The 18,390-nt window shown below is 39.3% G+C and overlaps 1 protein-coding gene across 1 annotated transcript in view; it reads left to right on the top strand.

Annotated features, from left to right (window-relative positions):
- Positions 1-7,559, top strand: part of pdzrn3b (PDZ domain containing RING finger 3b) — a 155,716-nt gene extending 148,157 nt beyond the window's left edge. The window contains exons 5-10 of the mRNA XM_062997548.1: positions 1,467-1,554; positions 3,113-3,211; positions 4,191-4,253; positions 4,341-4,442; positions 4,603-4,719; positions 5,897-7,559. Coding sequence (XP_062853618.1) covers positions 1,467-1,554; positions 3,113-3,211; positions 4,191-4,253; positions 4,341-4,442; positions 4,603-4,719; positions 5,897-7,417 — 1,990 coding nt within the window. The 3' untranslated portion in view covers positions 7,418-7,559. The remainder of the gene's footprint in view (positions 1-1,466; positions 1,555-3,112; positions 3,212-4,190; positions 4,254-4,340; positions 4,443-4,602; positions 4,720-5,896) is intronic.
- Positions 7,560-18,390: the final 10,831 nt, after the last annotated feature.

Here is an 18,390-nt window from a genome sequence, read left to right as displayed (position 1 = left end):
CTTCTTGCTGATGGTCTTGTAGCCCATTCCAGCCTTGTGCAGGTCTACAATCTTGTCCCTGACGTCCTTTAGCTCTTTGGTCTTGCCCATGGTGGTTGAGAGATTTGAACGGAAGAAACTGATTCTGTGACAGGAGTCTTTTATACAGGGACAGGACTAATTTGTGTGCCTCATGGGCACATAATCGGTCTGTGGTTGTCAGAATTCTTGCTGGTTGGTAGGGGATCAAATACTTATTTCCCTTAATTAAATACAAATTAATTTATAACTTTTATTTAATGTTTTTTTTCTGGATTTTTTGTTGATATTCTGTCTCTCTCTGTTCAAATAAACCTTCCATAAAAATTATAGACTGTTCAAGTCTTTGTAAGGGGGTAAACTTACAAAATCAGCAGGGGATCAAATACTTATTTCCCCCACTGTATATATGACAAATAAAGGCTTTCTATATTCATTCTGTGGGACTCTGCTCATGCGAAGGCTAGTTCTAAGAACTTTTGCAAGCCATTCTAAATGCCCATGGCATATTAACAAACTTTGGGAACACTGACGTATTCTAATGTTAATTAGGCTTTTTTTTAAATCATCAAGCTTCTCTTAATGCTAAGCCAGCTACTGTCTCTTTTTGCCTACAGACATCAGTCATTGGTTAATATTACTGTTAAACTAGAATGAGTATTTTATTCCTCTCACCTACATAGTGGTGCCCACTGGTTGTGTCTGGTTATGGTGCCGAAAACAAAACACAAACTTTAAACAATGCAGTGGAACCTCAATTTAACGGACCTCTATTTAACGAATTTCTGATTTAATGGACAAAATCTGGAAAACCATATGTCCGGTCTGTACCAAGCGTACCAAGACCGGTAGTTCAGTAATCGTCCGCTAGCCGCTGCACGTCTCTCTGTTTACATAAGTGATAAGCTTTATTTTGTCAGAAGACTCGCTTTGTTCTTGGCTTTTTCTCTGTGTTTTATGCTTAATTTTTGCTAGTTCTAGTGCTTAGTTATGCACCAGCACTGCTCCAGTAGCCACCAGCACTGCTTTAGACTCAGAATAATAGATACTCTGAGTCCCCACTTAACGATTACGGCAAAAACACATCTCCTCCACCACAAAAGGTAAATGAAATTTCTCCCCAGTAGTACCGTACACCAATTTTAATATTTCATATTTACATATCTATTTACGTTGTTCATTTAACTGTTATTATATGTGCATGTTTAGCACTTTTGTGGATCTTAGTGCTGTGTTTTCATATATTTTCGAACCCTTTTGGAAAAAAAACCTTGCTGTTTCGGACAATCACATTTTACGAACCAGTGCACCCCTCTTTTAGTTTGTTAAATCGAGGTTCCGCTGTATAGGTGTTAAGCCACTTGAGATATGGAGAAAAGGTTTTTTTAATGTAGATGAATTGTACTGTTATGCGTCATTTGTTTATGGTGGCAATTTTATGTTTACAGACGTTCTCCTAGGCATGAGTACTTCGACCCTAATGATTTCCTGGAAGGCATGCAGCAGGACATGGAAAGAGAGGAGCTTGAGTATGAGGTAACACAAACAACTGTATTTTCTCATTGTCTCTCTTTCTTTCATACTCTTATCACTTTCATCTTCTTTTTACTTCTTTTGCCCTGGAACTAAATAAAAATATATGTGGACTGCACTGTCAGTGTAGCCTTCTGACAGAACAGCTCTGATCCTGTCTGTCTTTAGTTCAATTATGTTAAAAGGGTCTCCTTGATGTACACTCCTGCAACAGATCCATTCTATTGACAAACCTCAGTTCACTTACAGCACACAAAGATCAGAACACTTATCTTCTTCAATAGCGGGAAGTCGGTGACATGGATATTATGTCAGTGGTTAATGGCTACAGCAGGTCACGAAGAAGGATAATTAGATGGGTAGAAGAGAGCAACTGTGAGTGATTAAACTGATGACATACATCAAAGATGTCAGATTATGTTTTAATGAGACTACAGAAAGGCAATAGATGACATAAGGGGAAGTGGGTTCTTAAGTTTATTAAAGTTCACTTATCAAGACAGATGCTCAGCACAGAGGTCTTTTCTGACCCTTGATTGTGCAGCCCTATGACAGCATTTGAAGACTCTTTGATGACAAACATTGATCAATGGCTTGATGGTGATCACCACAAAGCATTCACCACCCCACACCCACTAAGGCCCACTGCCTTGCTTGGACTGATTTGTAAATATTATAACAAAACTAATCTTTTAAAACCCTTTTTTAGGTCCCCCCACACTACTGGCACAATCTCAAACTGCATTCACATGTTTATTGCACCAGTCAGAAAATGCATCTATTTGCATGTCTGGTCATTTGTAAGCAAGTTTGTTCATAAGATTAAGGATTTACCCCTACTTGGTAATCATGTGACCAGAAAACAGATCCTACATTCACATTGGTCTATGTGAATGGGCATTCCTGATCCAAGTTCTGTCACTGGTTACTAGGCATTACAAGTAGGTTCGCCAGACTTCAATCAATGGTTTACTTAATTCATCTTGAATCTTGCAATACTGTAGCTTAAGTTGGTTGTTTAAAAATCGATAATATGTCCAAATGTAACCCAAATTACAAAAAGCCTTTGGTAGCATATAGTACAATATACAGATCTGGCAACCTTGTCCACTAGAACTGTTCAGCTAATTCATGGTCCTTCTTAAAAAGGCAATTTTTAATCCATATATTATTAATATAACTTGTAATTAAAGGCAAAACTAATATTTATGGTTAATAATATGATAATGTTTGCCTACATTTACATTCATTATGTCTGCATGTAAACTGCATAATGCCCTACTTGCCAAGTAATAACACATACACTCACTATGCACTTTATTAGGTACACCTATCTGGTGTGTGCATTTATTTTTCCATAAGCTGCACCTACCATACAGATTACAATTATTTAACTTAAAACAATCCATTTGTTGCTCTGTGTGCTTTGTCATCCCCCGTGCATCATTTATCAGTTGAAATGGTGCACCATAATACCCCCACTGACCAGATGTTCTTTGGGTTGTGGAGCATTCTCAGCACCAAGAGTCATATAATAACTAAGTGTTATTTATCTCTGCAGGAGGTGGATTTGTACAGGACAAATATCCAGGACAAGTTGGGCTTGACCGTGTGCTACAGGACTGATGATGAAGATGAAACCGGGATCTACGTAAGCGAGGTGGGTACTAAGCTTTCAACCCTTTATGCTTCTTCTGTCTTTCTTAAATATTGTGTTTAGAGATGGGATTTAGAAATAGATACTAGAATAATGCCATATTCTTCTTTAAAATGTGGAGGTGTCTGTATTAAAATGTAGAGGTGTGTCTGCTTAATTTTTTTTTTTATAAGAATGTGAAATGGATTTCTACATTTTGCTTTTGTGTGGACTTTTAATTCATTTAATATTATATTAGAGAGAGAGACTTGAGCATAAGGAATTACAAAGATGCTGTAAATCATGGAAGGTTACATATTTTGTTTAATTAAGCCAATTTTAGGAAGTTAGCAGTGGCTGGTTTGGCCAGTCAACTGTAGCCATGTTGCTAGAGGTGGTTGCATGGTTTTCCCTTTATTCTGCATAATGTGTATGTGTCTACTTGGCCAGAGTTCATTTTTTGGAGAAAAGTTTAACTAATTTTCATACTTTCAAGTTTTTTGTATTATTTATATCAATACTTTAGGCAAAAGTGGGTTTTTAATATCAACAAATGTGACAAGCATTACCATAGCAGCAAGAATAGTGTTTGATGTATGGCATATGAATCATTTCAATCAACACAGTCTGGTATAGATGGGATCTATTAAGAATGTAGAATCAGTGAAGTGTAGGGTATCATCCATAACTCCTCCACACTTTCTTTCTTAACATATTTGTTTTTGTCTTTACTGTTAAGACTGTATTGTTGATTTGTTGTTTGATTTCCACCAATTATCATAAAAATGATACATTTGTGTGATTAGTTACAGCATTGGTAATCCCGGCTGTACAAAGGCACTGCAACTTTTCACCATCAGCGACTTGTCAAGTTATTTAAAAAAAAAAAAAATAACATTAACATTTTTTTTGGAATACATGACCTTATGTCTATTATATGAACAAACCAGATAGTTGTATAAAATTGGTGTTTTAATATTGATCTGTTTCTTGTCCTCAACAGATTGATCCAAACAGCATTGCTGCAAGAGATGGTCGAATCAGAGAGGGGGACAGAATAATTCAGGTTTGTTTAGATTTAAGACTTTATATTTTGTACATCTTGACATTCGATTGCTAAAGCTAAATTAATATTTTTTTACTCATTGTTCAGATCAATGGTATAGAGGTACAGAACCGGGAGGAGGCGGTGGCCCTGCTTACGAGTGAGGAGTACCAGAACGTATGTCTGCTGGTGGCCCGGCCAGAGATACAGGTACATAAACCTACAAATTATGCTAACTTTAACATTAGAACATTAGAAAAATATCAAAGCCAGCTTAATATAATAATATAGCAGGTAGTAAATCAATAAAATGCATTTAAATAATGGCAACCACTCATGAATTTATGGTTCTATAATTTTTCTGGTGCAGCTCGATGAAGGATGGTTGGAGGATGACAGAAATGATTTCCTGGATGATTTGCACATGGACATGCTGGAGCAGCAGCATCATCAGGCTATGCAGTTCACTGCCAGCATGCTCCAACAGGTACAGCAGTCCATCACAAACGTCTGTCAAAAGACAGTTCCTCAAAAGACAGATTCTGTCCATTACTCTATCTCCCTGTCATAGTCAGCTAAAGTATTGAGGCTTAGAGTTCTTTTGACTGATCCTTATAAATAAATCACTTTATGTCTTTTGTGTCTATAAATTTGGGGAAACTGTATTGTTGCTCTCATTGTACATTTTATGAGCTCCACTTACCATATAGAAGCATTTTGTAGTTCTACAATTACTGACTGTAGTCATTCTATTTCTCTACATACTTTTTTTAACCTGCTTTCACCCTGTTCTTCAATGGTCTGGACCCCCACAGAGTAGGTATTATTTAGGTGGTGGATCATTCTCGGCACTGCAGTGACAATGACATGGTGGTGGTGTGTTAGTGTGTGTTGTGCTGGTATGAGTGGATCAGACACAGCAGCGCTGCTGGAGTTTTTAAATACCGTGTCCACTCACTGTCCACTCTATTAGACACTCCTACCTAGTTGGTCCACCTTGTAGATGTAAAGTCAGAGAGGATCGCTCATCTATTGCTGCTGTTTGAATTGGTCATCTTCTAGACCTTCATCAGTGGTCACAGGACACTAAAAACTCCAGCAGCGCTGCTGTATCTTGTCCACTCATACCAGCACAACACACACTAACACACCACCACCATGACAGTGTCACTACAGTGCAGAGAATGACCCACCACCTAAAAAAATACCTGCTCTGTGGGGGTCCTGGGAGAGTCCTGACCATCGTTAGCCTCCATGCACAATGCTTTAGCATGAAAGGGGTCCGTGAGCATGTTGGTCCGTGATTCTTATCTTCTTTAATCAATTAATCTTGGCTGCCCAACAACCTGTCTGCAGTTTGTGGCATGTCCCTCCTGGGATAACTCTCAGTGGATACTCACTACGGCTGCCTGTGAGCACCCCTTGCGGGTTTTAGAGGTACTTCAGTCGTCTGGCCATAACAATTTGGCCATTTTCAAAGAAACTCATGGCTTTATGCCTATGAACTGTGAGTAGCTACCATCAGTGTACAATTTAATATACCTCTGACCATGACTGGTTACAAAAAGCACACTGCTATGCAAATTTTTGGAGAAGGTCATATTTTAATGTTAACAAGGTTTATATTTTTAATGACAATTAATTTTATGCTTCTTTGTTGACAGAAGAAGCATGTGGATGATGGAGGCATCATGGACACGAGCACACTGCTTTCACAGCAACATGAGAAGGACAGTGGCGTAGGCCGTACAGATGAAAGTACACGCAACGACGAGAGTTCAGAACAGGAGAACCTCTGTGACGACCAGACCAGTGCTTCTACAACTCTGGGTAGTCGCCGGCGCTTAGCCTACAGCCAGGACACGCTGGGAAGCAGCGATCTACCCTTCAGCAGCGAGTCCTTTATCTCGGTTGACTATGCCGACGCAGAGTTCCTGGGAGACTTCCCAGCTGATGAGTGTGAGCGATTCCGGGAGCTGCTGGAGCTCAAGTGCCAGGTGAGGAGTGGGGACATCATGGGCTGGCCCAGAATTGGCCAAGTCAGCAGCCAAGGATTAGGCACCACTGGCGAGGATAGTGTGGACAAGGAACTGGAGCTCCTCAATGCAGAGTTGCGCAACATAGAACTTGAATGCCTGAGCATCGTCCGGGCCCACCGGACACAGCAGTTGCGGGAGCAACCGTGGATGCTGCACAACAGTGGCTTCCGCAACTACAACACAAGTGTCGATGCCCGTCGCCATGAGCTGGCTGATATCAGCGAGCTGCCCGAGAAGTCAGACAAAGACAGTTCGAGTGCTTACAACACAGGTGAAAGCTGCCGCAGCACGCCACTTACCCTTGAACTCTCACCTGATAACTCTTTGCGTCGGGCCAACGAAGGGCCCCCAGAAGCCGATGCAAAAGGAGCAGTATCAGGCCCTAACACCAGAGTCCCGAAACCCATGCTGTCACCCGTTCAAGAGGGTTCCATCTCAAGCAGAAGCCGTACTGCTCCTGCCAACGAGCCTGACTCTGGGCACCAGCCCGAAGCCAAAGACCGCAAGCAAGGCCGTCTCGGGCATCCACACTCCCCTTACAAACACGCCCACATTCCAGCACATGCCCAGCATTATCAGAGCTACATGCATCTGATCCAGCAGAAGTCAGCTGTGGAGTACGCTCAAAGCCAGTTGAGCCTCGCCAGCATGTGTCGGGATCCGGTTTCATCCGCTGATCTGGAACCCAAGGCTGAATGGAAGGTGAAGATTCGCAGCGACGGCACACGCTACATCACCAAGAGACCAGCGCGTGACAGATTACTGAAGGAACGTGCCCTGCGTATCCGTGAAGAACGCAGCGGTGGCATGACCACGGATGATGACACTGTCAGCGAGCTGAAGATGGGCCGCTACTGGAGCAAGGAGGAGCGCAAGCAACACGCAGTGCGTGCCAAGGAGCAGCGCCAGCGCCGCGAGTTCATGAAGCAGAGCCGAACAGACTGGCTGAAGGAGCAAAGCGTAGGTGTCACCGATGACAAGAAGGAGCCCAACATTATCGAATTAAGCCACAAGAAGATGATGAAGAAGCGCAACAAGAAGATTTTTGACAACTGGATGACTATTCAGGAACTGCTCACGCATGGAGCAAGATCTCCAGACGGAACAAGAGTCTACAACTCGCTGCTGTCGGTGACCACAGTGTAACCCTTGGATCTATGTGCTGTACATACGACACTACCATTGGTGTAGAGTATCCTGCCCCGTTCAAAGTGGCAATGTTTGTAAATTGGACCCTGTCAGAAAGGATTTCATGATAAGCAGTCAACGGAAGGTACATGAAAGTCTCAAGAGATGGACATCGAGGACGAAAAAATTACGAGTGCTTTTTTTATAGTCAGCTCCAAAATTCTAAGCACCCTTTGTAAAGATTAATTCTAATGTTTGTTTAACTAGCTTAATTGCATACTAACAATCTGAGAAAATCTATCATTTTAATAAAGTAACTGTATTTAAATAAGTTTAAAAAAGCTTCTTAAGAACCTAAAATATTCCGCTAGCACACCAGCGCCGAGATCCTGAACTCCTCGGTTTTGCCACTCGGGGTTGCCACCGTTCGGCTGGGCGCCATCTAGCGGGCATAACTGGCAGTACCTGCAGCAGACACGGTTCTGCTAGGGCGGGATGACCGGATTATGTGGGTGGGGTCTTCAAACGCTGTGTAAGGACCCAGATTGGCAGATAGAGAGGCACCTGTGCAGAGTGCATAGGTGAAAAAGGGTTCCGCGAAGGGCTGCACGCCGTGAGGAGGAGGCGTGAGCAGCAATATACCCACCTCGACTGCAATCAGGGATCCCCCAGCAGTGGAAGACAAATTGACTACTCCAGTACTAAAAAAAAAACCTAAGTGCATTCCTTAATACCTTATTTCTATGTGGACTCCACTTTTCAGCTCAATCCATAGGTGTTTAGTCAAGTTTAGGTCATGGTACTGCACTGTCATGTCAAAAACACTTGATTCTCTGCCTGTTAAACCCTTTTTGTATGGATCTGGATCAATCATTGTTCTGTTGCAACATCCATCCATGACCAGGCCAGATTTTTTGTGACAATTCTTGATACTTATATTGACATATATCCTAAAAAACCTAATTTTTTCTTAGTGCATTTGAATGAAGAAAACACCCAAAACACCACAAATTGCCCACATTTCCCATATTTTAATAGTGGGTGTTATAATAGTTTTTTCACTGTTTGGTCATCCCTCCAGGCAGTGTTAGCTGAGTACTTAAGGTGCTGGACTACTGTTTGGAAGGCTGCTGGTTTAAGTCCCATCATTGCCAAATTGCCAGTGTTGGGCCCCTGAGCAAGGTCCTTAACTATCAATTGCTCTCATTGTTTGTTTATTTGGATTTTAATATCATGTTTTACACTCTTTGGTTACATTCATGACAGACGGTAGTTACTCGTTACACAAGATTCATCAGTTCACAAGATTATATCAAACAAGGTCCTGGACAATTTTTTATCTCCAATTCACCTCACTTGCATGTTTTTGGACTGTGGGAGGAAACCGGAGCTCCGGGAGGAAACCCACACGGACCTGGGGAGAACATGCAAACTCCACACAGAAAGGACCCGGACCGCCCCACTTAGGGATTGAACCCAGGACCTTCTTGCTGTGAGGCGACAGTGCTACTTAGCCACCGTGCCGCCCCTGCTCTCATTGTATTTACACACAGTTTTAAGTCTCTTTGGATAAAACAATCTTCTAAATGTTGTAAATGTTTGACATTTATTGTCCATCATGACAATGTTTTATCTAGCCAGTTCTTGATATAGTTCCAGTAGCGTCTAGCAAACCCTGTGTACCTATATGTGTGATTCTACTATCTTGCAAATTTCCTGTGATGCTTGGGCAATTTCTTGTCTCTACCTCCATTAACTATTGTGTAGTCTTAACATTCTGTATACTCCCTTTGTCCTAAGGGTAAGAAATGACCTGTCTTCAATAAACCCCTAACCTAAGACAGCTTAGTTAAATTTTAAAACCCAAACCTGTTTTGCATAAAGGAACCTCCTTTCATTCATCACTCACTTTGTTAGTGTCTGTGGTCACTCTAGGAGAAGTCAAATCTCAGGATGAAATAAGACTGAGAGGATCTTATCTGCTGAAAGTCATATTGATTGGTCATTGTTCACTTTTAAGACAACACAAGGGTTGAAAAATAAATTTCTGTGTATCATAGCTGAATCGACTACAGTTGACTACAGTTTATATAGTCATATGGTTATGACCGACAAAAATTAGGTCTTTGTCTTGCATAATATTTATAGCCAAGTAAATCAAAAGATTATAGATTATAATTATAAGGCTTTTTTATTTCTTAGAATACACTTGCTTTAATGGTATTTACACTTTGAGACTTTTTAGGGGTAGTGGTAGCTTAGTGGTTAAGGTACTGGACTAGTAATCAGAAGGTCATCGGGTTCAAGCCCTACCACTGCCGAGTTGCTACTGTTGGGCCCCTGAGCAAGGCCCTTAACCCTCAATTGCTCAAATCATGTTCAGTCATAATTGTAAGTTGCTTTGGATAAAAGCGTCAGCTAAATGCCGAAAATGTAAATGTAATGTAAATGAGACATCAAAGTGTCAATTAATAATGATGTTTTAAATATAGTAGCCAAGGGTGCCATTTAATTTGGAGCTGACTATATATGATCTCTGTAGATTTCTGTGTTGTGCTTGCTTTATGGATATGTGTTATGGAAGTTTCTTCATATTTGGGACATTTAGAAGATTTTGGAAAACTGTTCAAAGACCACTTTTCATATTAAAACAATCACCTCTTCTTACAATTTTTTATCATTTGTACTATCAAGCCAGCATTACAATGTATTTAGCTTCTGGTCTGCACAGACACGATGTTACATGCTCTAAAACACTACAAACAGTTATATTTTACTAATTTTAAAGGTGCTTCTTTTGTAAACTTTTCTATATACACAGTTGTTTAGCTGTTAAATTGGTCAGTATACCTCTGGTTTACCAACAGTTCTTTATTTGTGTTAAAAGGTACAGTACTCTTTTTTGTTTCTTGTCGATGTTGTTTTGAAGGCCGTTTGCAGTACACTGTGCTCAAATTCATACCGAAGTGCTCAAGAACAAGGACTAGTTTTCTGAGGACACCTTTTGAAGCATTAATTGCTTTGTTTGTATTATCAAGACGCATAAGACGACTTGGAAAATGATTTATAATGTATGTATATATACCATAAATTATGTAAACTAATTGGTTTTAAGCAATCAGTTTCAGACTTAACCTTATACAAGAGGCTTTGTCATTAAAAGCATTTTTTGTATAAAAATTCATGTATAAAATCAGAATAACAGCTTTTTAAATGCTTGTTACCAACACTATTTGATGTCTTATAAAATGGGAGAAATAATAAATTATTGTTTTATATTTGATATCTTAGTATGCTGTTGGTTTTGGAAGAATGTCGGTTAAAGCTCATACTATACATATTACTTAATAGTATGGCAAATTAGTATACTACCAATTTAAAATTTATCTGTTCAGAATTGAGACTGCCTGTGTCACAAACTGCATTCTGTTAAACTTGACAATGTTTAGTCTGCAGACAACACTTCTGTTTTTACCCAAAAAAGGTAGCACCCAAAGTGGCAAGGGCTCAGTAATCATTGGAAGAGGTGTTTCTTGTAGCTGCCAAAATACAGGTTTTATGTGCCTGTAAATAGTAAGCCAATTATCAATCAATCAAGACTTGATCAAGCTTTTGATTATACTTCTTGATGGTGAAAGAGTACATTATAGGTATAGCCTGTGCTTGCTTTTGGCTAAAGTACCAGATATTTAAAGGACATTCTACATGTGAGTATTTTAGTTTAAACATAATGTCTACCTAGAATTTCAGTTGGGTAGGATTAAAAGCTAAACCACTAGTCCAGAAACAGTTTGTAGGGAAAATGTGGTATTTTAGTTTAAAGATATGTACCATCTTTGTGTATTTGATCTTACCTCAGTGACATCTTGCACTAAGTCAAGTGATGTGTAAGATTTCTAATTTCTGCTCATGCGTTCTCTAGTGCCTAAATATGAATCATTTCTTCTATGGTCAGTAAACAAACCTATATTGATCTATTTAGTGGTGTAATGGTTTAAATAGGATCCTTCTGCTTTTACCAACTTTGCCTGTATACACCCCCACTGACCCTGATTAAGATAAAGCAGTGATTTAATTCAGAACCTAACCAAAAGTACCATTTAGAAAATATAACTGCTACAGCTAGACATAGAGAAAACAACATAATACAAAGAACAACTTTCAAATTAGTGTCGTAAAGGGTCTGGTACACAACCTGCACATGACACCAATCCACTACAGGAAATTACACACAGCTAAAGGCAGTTTATAGTAGCCAATCTTTCTCCCTGGTGTAATTGAAAAGTTGTAAGAGAACCAGAGTAGTCAGTAAAAAGCTTTGCAAACATGGGGAGTTAACACACGTAACACAGTAACTCAAAATGAGCATTAAGCCAAGGTCTCTAAGAGCCTAAAACTGTGCATCCATACAATGAACACACAAAAAAACTGTTGAAAGACATGGTGCTGGATTATGTCTAAATATGTAGCCATTCTGCCCAGGGCCACTTGAATAGGAGGGTGGAGCTCGTTCTACCACTGAGAAGTCAAGACACCAAAGCAGCAAGATATGATAGACACACCAGATCCCCTAAAGATGAGGACCTGACTCTGGCCCCACAAAATAGCTAGAATGACTCTTAACATACAAGGACTGAATCTTTTAAGTGTATAACACAACCAAATGTTTCATTCTCAAACCATATTGAGTGACACATTGTGGTCCTTTATGTGGAAGTGGCTGGAGCACCTGTTACCAGAGTGACATGACTCTGACTTACTAAAACCAACCAACAAAAGTGAAATTTTGATTTAACCCTTTAGGTATGACAAGTGGCTAAGAGGTAAGTAACAAGTGTCTTCAATTTTCCTGAACTAAAGACATGATTCTACCTTAAATTACACAATGTAATGGTTTAAAATTATATTTATGTTATTACAGGCATAATAGCTAATAAACAAGAAAACCTTATCTGTTGTTAAATTTGTGGCAATGCGTGTGCAATACAAGGACATAAATCAATATCTGAGGCTTTGAGTGTTTCTACAACCTCAGTGGTTTGCCATCCAGCCAAACTGTGCATCTGACCAAGTTATGAAAGATCCCAAGGGTCACTCTAAAAATGGTAAAAAAAAATTATTTTTGGATGGACAACCGTTTCTGCAGCACTCCATAAACCAGGCATTTATAGCAGAGTAGCTAAAGACTGACTAAAGTTACTGTTGAGATAAAAGCATGTGACAGATTTGTTTTTGGTCGGATGAGATGCAAATTTAACTTTGGGTAGAACAGTAAACACTATGTCTTGTTGAAAAACAGGGCATGTATGGCACCTGGCTAATGTTATTTGCCAGCTATTTGAAATATGGTGGTGGCAGCATCATGCTATGGGTAAACTTCTCAGTGTCAGGGACAGGGAGACTGGTAAGAATTACCAAATGAATACAAGAACAAAATAAAAAACTTGGATGAGGCGATAATTCACTTTTCAACAAGAAATTGACCTAAAGCATAAACCCAAAACAACATGGAGTGGAGTTTTTTTCAGGAAAAGTCTCTGGTTGTCTGAGTGGCACAGACAAAGCCTAAATCCCATTAAACATGTACTGGAATTACATCAAGATGGCTGTTCATAGACGGTCACCAACCAATAAGAGAATTTGCCATGAATAATGGGATAAACTGCCCAACTCCAGGTGTGAAAAATATGAAAAATTGTGTCTGAAAGGAATTGCAGCTGTAATCGCTGCCAAAAAAAAGCTTTTTAAAGTATTTTTTATATTTATGTGACCAAGATTTTTCAGTTTTTAATAAAAATAATAAAAAACTCCGGTACATCAAAGTAAAATTATATACACAGCACAATAAAGGGTGCATAAACTGAACCGACAAATATTTTCTGAATTCACTGTACAGAATATTATCTTAAGAACAACAGCAGAGCAATGCCTCATTGTACTTGTTCACATGTAAAACATATTAATTCTGTATGTAGAATTACCCTAAAATCTTGATTTTAAATGTTAATGCTTAGAATTTTTGCTCCTGGAATTTGTCTATACCTGCAAACAACCAAATTTGCTATTTGGTAAACTTAGTGGCAGTCTTATTGTAGAGCAAAACAATATTATTTTACATTAATTATTTAAATGCAGTGAGTGAATATATATATATATATATATATATTAATATTATATATATATATACTGTATATCTTAATCTATCTTATCTTTTATTTCATTATTTAATTAATTGGTCTAATAGGTTGAATAAAGCAAAGCTCCGGGTTCCTATGATAACTAGATTTGTGTGTGTGCGTGTGTGCGTGTGCGGTGTGTGTGTGTTATTCTGGAGAAATGTATGTAATAGTATGGAGCAAAGCCTAAAAATCCAGGACAAGAGTTTCACATTTGATTCATGGCACAACAGTAGAGTAGCAGAGCTGAACTATATAGCTACAGCAGATACAGAATATGCAACCAGCAACTACAAAAAATACATTAACAAAGGCAGAACATGTATAACTTCTAAAACACATGTACCTTGGACCCATGCTGCTGTGTCGTACCCTCTGTACCAGCAGAACCACTGGGCTGCCCTTTCTAAACTTAAAGGGAATAATTATTCTAATAAAATAAATAGTTGGAATACTATCTTATACCTGTCCTGTGTTTTTATGTAATTGATTGTTCTTTCCTGGTGTTGATTTATCCTCGTGATTTATTTCCCTTGAAAATACACACACACACACACACACACACACACACACACACACACACACACACACACACACACACACACACACACACACACACAAACACACACACACACACACACACTGTTTAATAGGAGATAACAACATGCCATGCACAGCTAACAAAGAACCGTCTGCTTTCAATTCCGAAACAGCCCTCTCTCCTGATGCAGACTGAGATTACTTTGATCACACTCTCCAGTTTGTCGCCCCTGGTGTGTTTTCATACGAGAATTGAATTTAACTGGGCAGCACAGGCTGGTTGTCCTTGTCTCATTTGTTTAAATGCCACAGCAGAAAAATGCAGGGGGGCTCAAGTAAACCAGCTGTTGAGTGATAAGGCCAGTGCTTGGGTTGCTTGCCACATTTTCAGCATTTCCTGAGGAGAAAAAGTTAAGGGGCTGTGTTTATTGTTTTGAATGAAAAAAATCCTAACAAATTGGCCGCCATTTTTCTTCTTAGGCAGGTTGTATTGCATTGAGAATATTATTGCTTAGCATTTTAACATAAATTCTGCATCTGAAAATGTCTTGTCTTGTGATTTGTTAGTGCCCTGTTCAGGATATATTCCTACCTTGCTCCCAATTGTTTGTGGGTGCTGCCAGACCAATTGGCGCAGCGGTAAAAACACAGGCTCTCAGGGTGTGTCTCTCCGTACACAATGCTGAGCTGCACTGCACTTGTCAAAGTGTAGGTGATAAGATGCATACGGCATGCTGCCCACGTGTCGGAGGGGGCGTGAGTTAGCTTTGTTCTCCTCATTTAGAGCAGGGATCGGCATTGGTGGAGAGGAAGCATGACGCAATCGGTCAATTGGACACGCTAAAAAGGGAGAAAAGGGGGAGAAAATGCATAAAAAAAAGTAAAAAAGTAAAATCCACTGGCTTATTTTACTCAGCACCTTTGAGTATGTTACTTAATGTTCAATGCATGATCAACCATATCCTTAAGAATTATAAGATGTTACACTTAACCATGAACTGCATTTAACATAGCTGCTTTCAGTAGAAGTCTTGCATCATACTGGTTTCCATTCGTACAGTGTTTTTACTGCACTTTTGAACCATAGCTTTGGTTTTATTTTTTCTGTCTGAGAATAAATGGTTTGGAAAATATTAAGACCCACTGTACAAGGACTTTACAGTGGGATATACACTCAATGAGCACTTTATTAGGTCCACCTATGTTCATGTAAGTTACATGAACTTAGAAGATATAATGACTGACTATAGCCTCTGTACATCTACAATGAGTGTTAACGTGGTATGTGTTCCTAATAAAGTGGCCACTTACTTAAAAAATCCAGAAATGCTCCTGCACCTGATACCCAGTACCAGTACAACACACACTACAACATGTCAGTAACCCATCAGTATAAATAATACCTGCTCTGTAGAGGTACTGTGGGGGTCCTGACCATTGAAGAACAGGGTGAAAGCAGGTTAAAAAAGTATGTAAAGAAATAGTGCTTCTATTTGGTAAGTGGAGCTGATAAAATGGACAGTGAATCAGATCACAAATCACAGATTCTTGTCTCAGTTTATCCGAAAATGGAACACTAACCAGAGCTCAGGACCAATCTCTGAGGCTCTCACACTACCTGCTATGACATTGTTTGTGTTAATATTTCAATCTGGATTTTGAGGTGCAATCTTAATGGGTGCGTAATGTACAATTTATGGTTGCAAAGGGTCCAGTGGCAACCTGGAAACGCTGGGCAGGAATACGCTCTGGACAAGGCACCAAACCATCACTGATGGCAAAGTAACAAAACAAATTGAATTACCATTTAATTACTCAACACAAGAGAAAAGTAAGAGAAGCTAATGCACATCTGCATGATTTCTGGGAGGTGAAAGGAAACTAGAGTAACCAGTGGATACTCATGCATCCACCCATGTGGACACAGCGTGAACACGTGAAACTCCTCAAAGACTGAGGCTAGGATTAAACCCTAGTTCTTGGTACCCATGTTGCTGTGTGGCACTCATTCTACCAGCCGTGCTACTATGCAACAATGATAGATTTCCTCATCATATTATCAATAAAAACAGTTTTTTTAATGTTTGTGACAATCAGGATTAAATCCTTTTTTAAACCTAAAAGACAGAAACACTGGTTGTCCTGCCAGGTCAATGTTGTAAAACAACTAGAATCAGAGAATGGATTCCACTACAGAATAATAAACTGCCTTCATTTGGAAGACCCTTGACCTTTTGGCTGTTTGCTAGACCATGCACTTTTACATTGTTTATGACTTTGCAGTTCATCTGGGAAAAAGACAATTCAATGTGAACTCCAATGATTTTCTTAAAAAACACTGTTTATATAATCATTTTTGCAATGTGTGTAAAAAAGGCAATGTTATTTTCTTAATACTGTCTGTTAACAATGAATATATTCATTTATTGATTTGTTCAGTCATCTGTTCATTTATTTTTCTGACTTCCCTAGGCATTATTGAATAATAGCCCTGTTTTAAAGATTGTAACTGTGTTAACTGGAGCTCAATCACACATCACTTACCCATAGCACAATAATCTAAAAATAAACAATTGTGACTAAAAACATGGCAAGTAATTGTGGCTTTTGCTCACTTGTGTCATCAATGTTTAGGTTTAAACAACCTTTAATTAATATTGAACCTTATTGAACCTTAACTGATCAGCTACCACTGCAATGATCAATACTGTCAATTAGGTTTTTTCATCACTAAGTAAGTCTAGCATCCCTGGAATCACCCTGCAGTAACACACCTTGGACAGGACGCCAATTCTTTGCAGGACCTCAACCACCCCCTAACCCCCCCTTCCCCACCAGGCAAAGCCCAGCATGTCTTTATGTAGATGCCCAACAGGCCAAAAGCACTGCTGGGTATTCAAACCCTGGACCACAACGGTAGTGGGCTGCCAAAAGTGAGAGAACAATGGCATTGCTTTGGCTTTTCACACAGAAAACAACATTTAATTTTCAAAAAAATATTGAATAAATTGACCTCATATTGAGTGAAAAGGTCAGTCAATACTTCAAAATGTTATTTTTTTATCTCCTAATGCAGTACACTATTTGTCATGGGTGGAATGTTTGTAGCTTTTTTATTTCCTGTGGCTTATATCATAAAATCAAGTGCACCAATATAATGCAGCTGTTTTATGATCATTACATAGCACCACTTATAATCGTATTTTTAGCTTGATCCCACAGTTTATCTGTAGGTAAATAGCAAATTTTTAAATAATAATGTTAAACAGTTGTAATAACATATACACTGATCAGGCATAGCATTATGACCACCTTCCTAATATTGTGTTGGTCCCCCTTTTGCTGTCAAAACAGCCCTGCAACTGTGATGCACTGTGTATTCTGACACCTTTTTATCAGAACCTGCATTAACTTCTTCAGCAATTTGAGCTACAGTAGCTCTTCTGTTGGATCAGACCACACGGAACAGCCTTAGCTTCCCACGTGCATCAATGAGCCTTGGCCGCCCATGACCCTGTCGCCGGTTTACCACTGTTCCTTCCTTGGACCACTTTTGATAGATACTGACCACTGCAGACCGGGAACACCACACGAGCTGCTCCGACCCAGACGTCTAGCCATCACAATTTGGCCCTTGTCAAACTCAACTTTGTCACATCAACTTTGAGGATAAAATGTTCACTTGCTGCCTAATATATCCCACCCACTAACAGGTGCCGTGATGAAAAGATAATCAGTGTTATTCACTTCACCTGTCAGTGGTCATAATGTTATGCCTGGTCAGTGTATGTACTTCTAACTAACATTTTAACAGAGGATAGTTATACCTTCTCTTTGTCTTTGCTAAGACTTAACTTCCTTTACATCTCAGAGTCTAGCTATTCATAGTGTAGGACTGATCAAAGGTGGTCTACATCTGGGTTGGGCCTAAGGGAATGAAATAAGTTTAAATCTTACCCAACATCCACTGCAGTGCCAAGGGCAACCAGCCAGTGTCAAATTCCAAGTTTGGCATCCCACACTATAAACACATAGCAAGGCAACACTAAGCCAAGTAAAGCCCAACCAAACACTAACCCAATTTGGTTTTAAAAGGAAGCAAAAACATTTCCATGTTGAAACAAAGCAAGTTATACTGCTTTGTCACTGGCATTGAATGGTCTTTCAGCAAAGTAACAATGCATCCTCTAACATTTAATTTAAATTTATTGTCGCTCTTGTTGTTGGTTTGTGTCGGGTGATGTACAGCTTTTCTTTGAGTACACTAGTAAAGAC

This window comes from Trichomycterus rosablanca, chromosome 6, assembly GCF_030014385.1.
Source record: "Trichomycterus rosablanca isolate fTriRos1 chromosome 6, fTriRos1.hap1, whole genome shotgun sequence".
Lineage (NCBI taxonomy): Eukaryota > Metazoa > Chordata > Actinopteri > Siluriformes > Trichomycteridae > Trichomycterus > Trichomycterus rosablanca.
The sequence above is the reverse complement of the archived record's forward strand: the minus strand, read 5'-3'. Positions and strand labels throughout refer to the sequence as shown.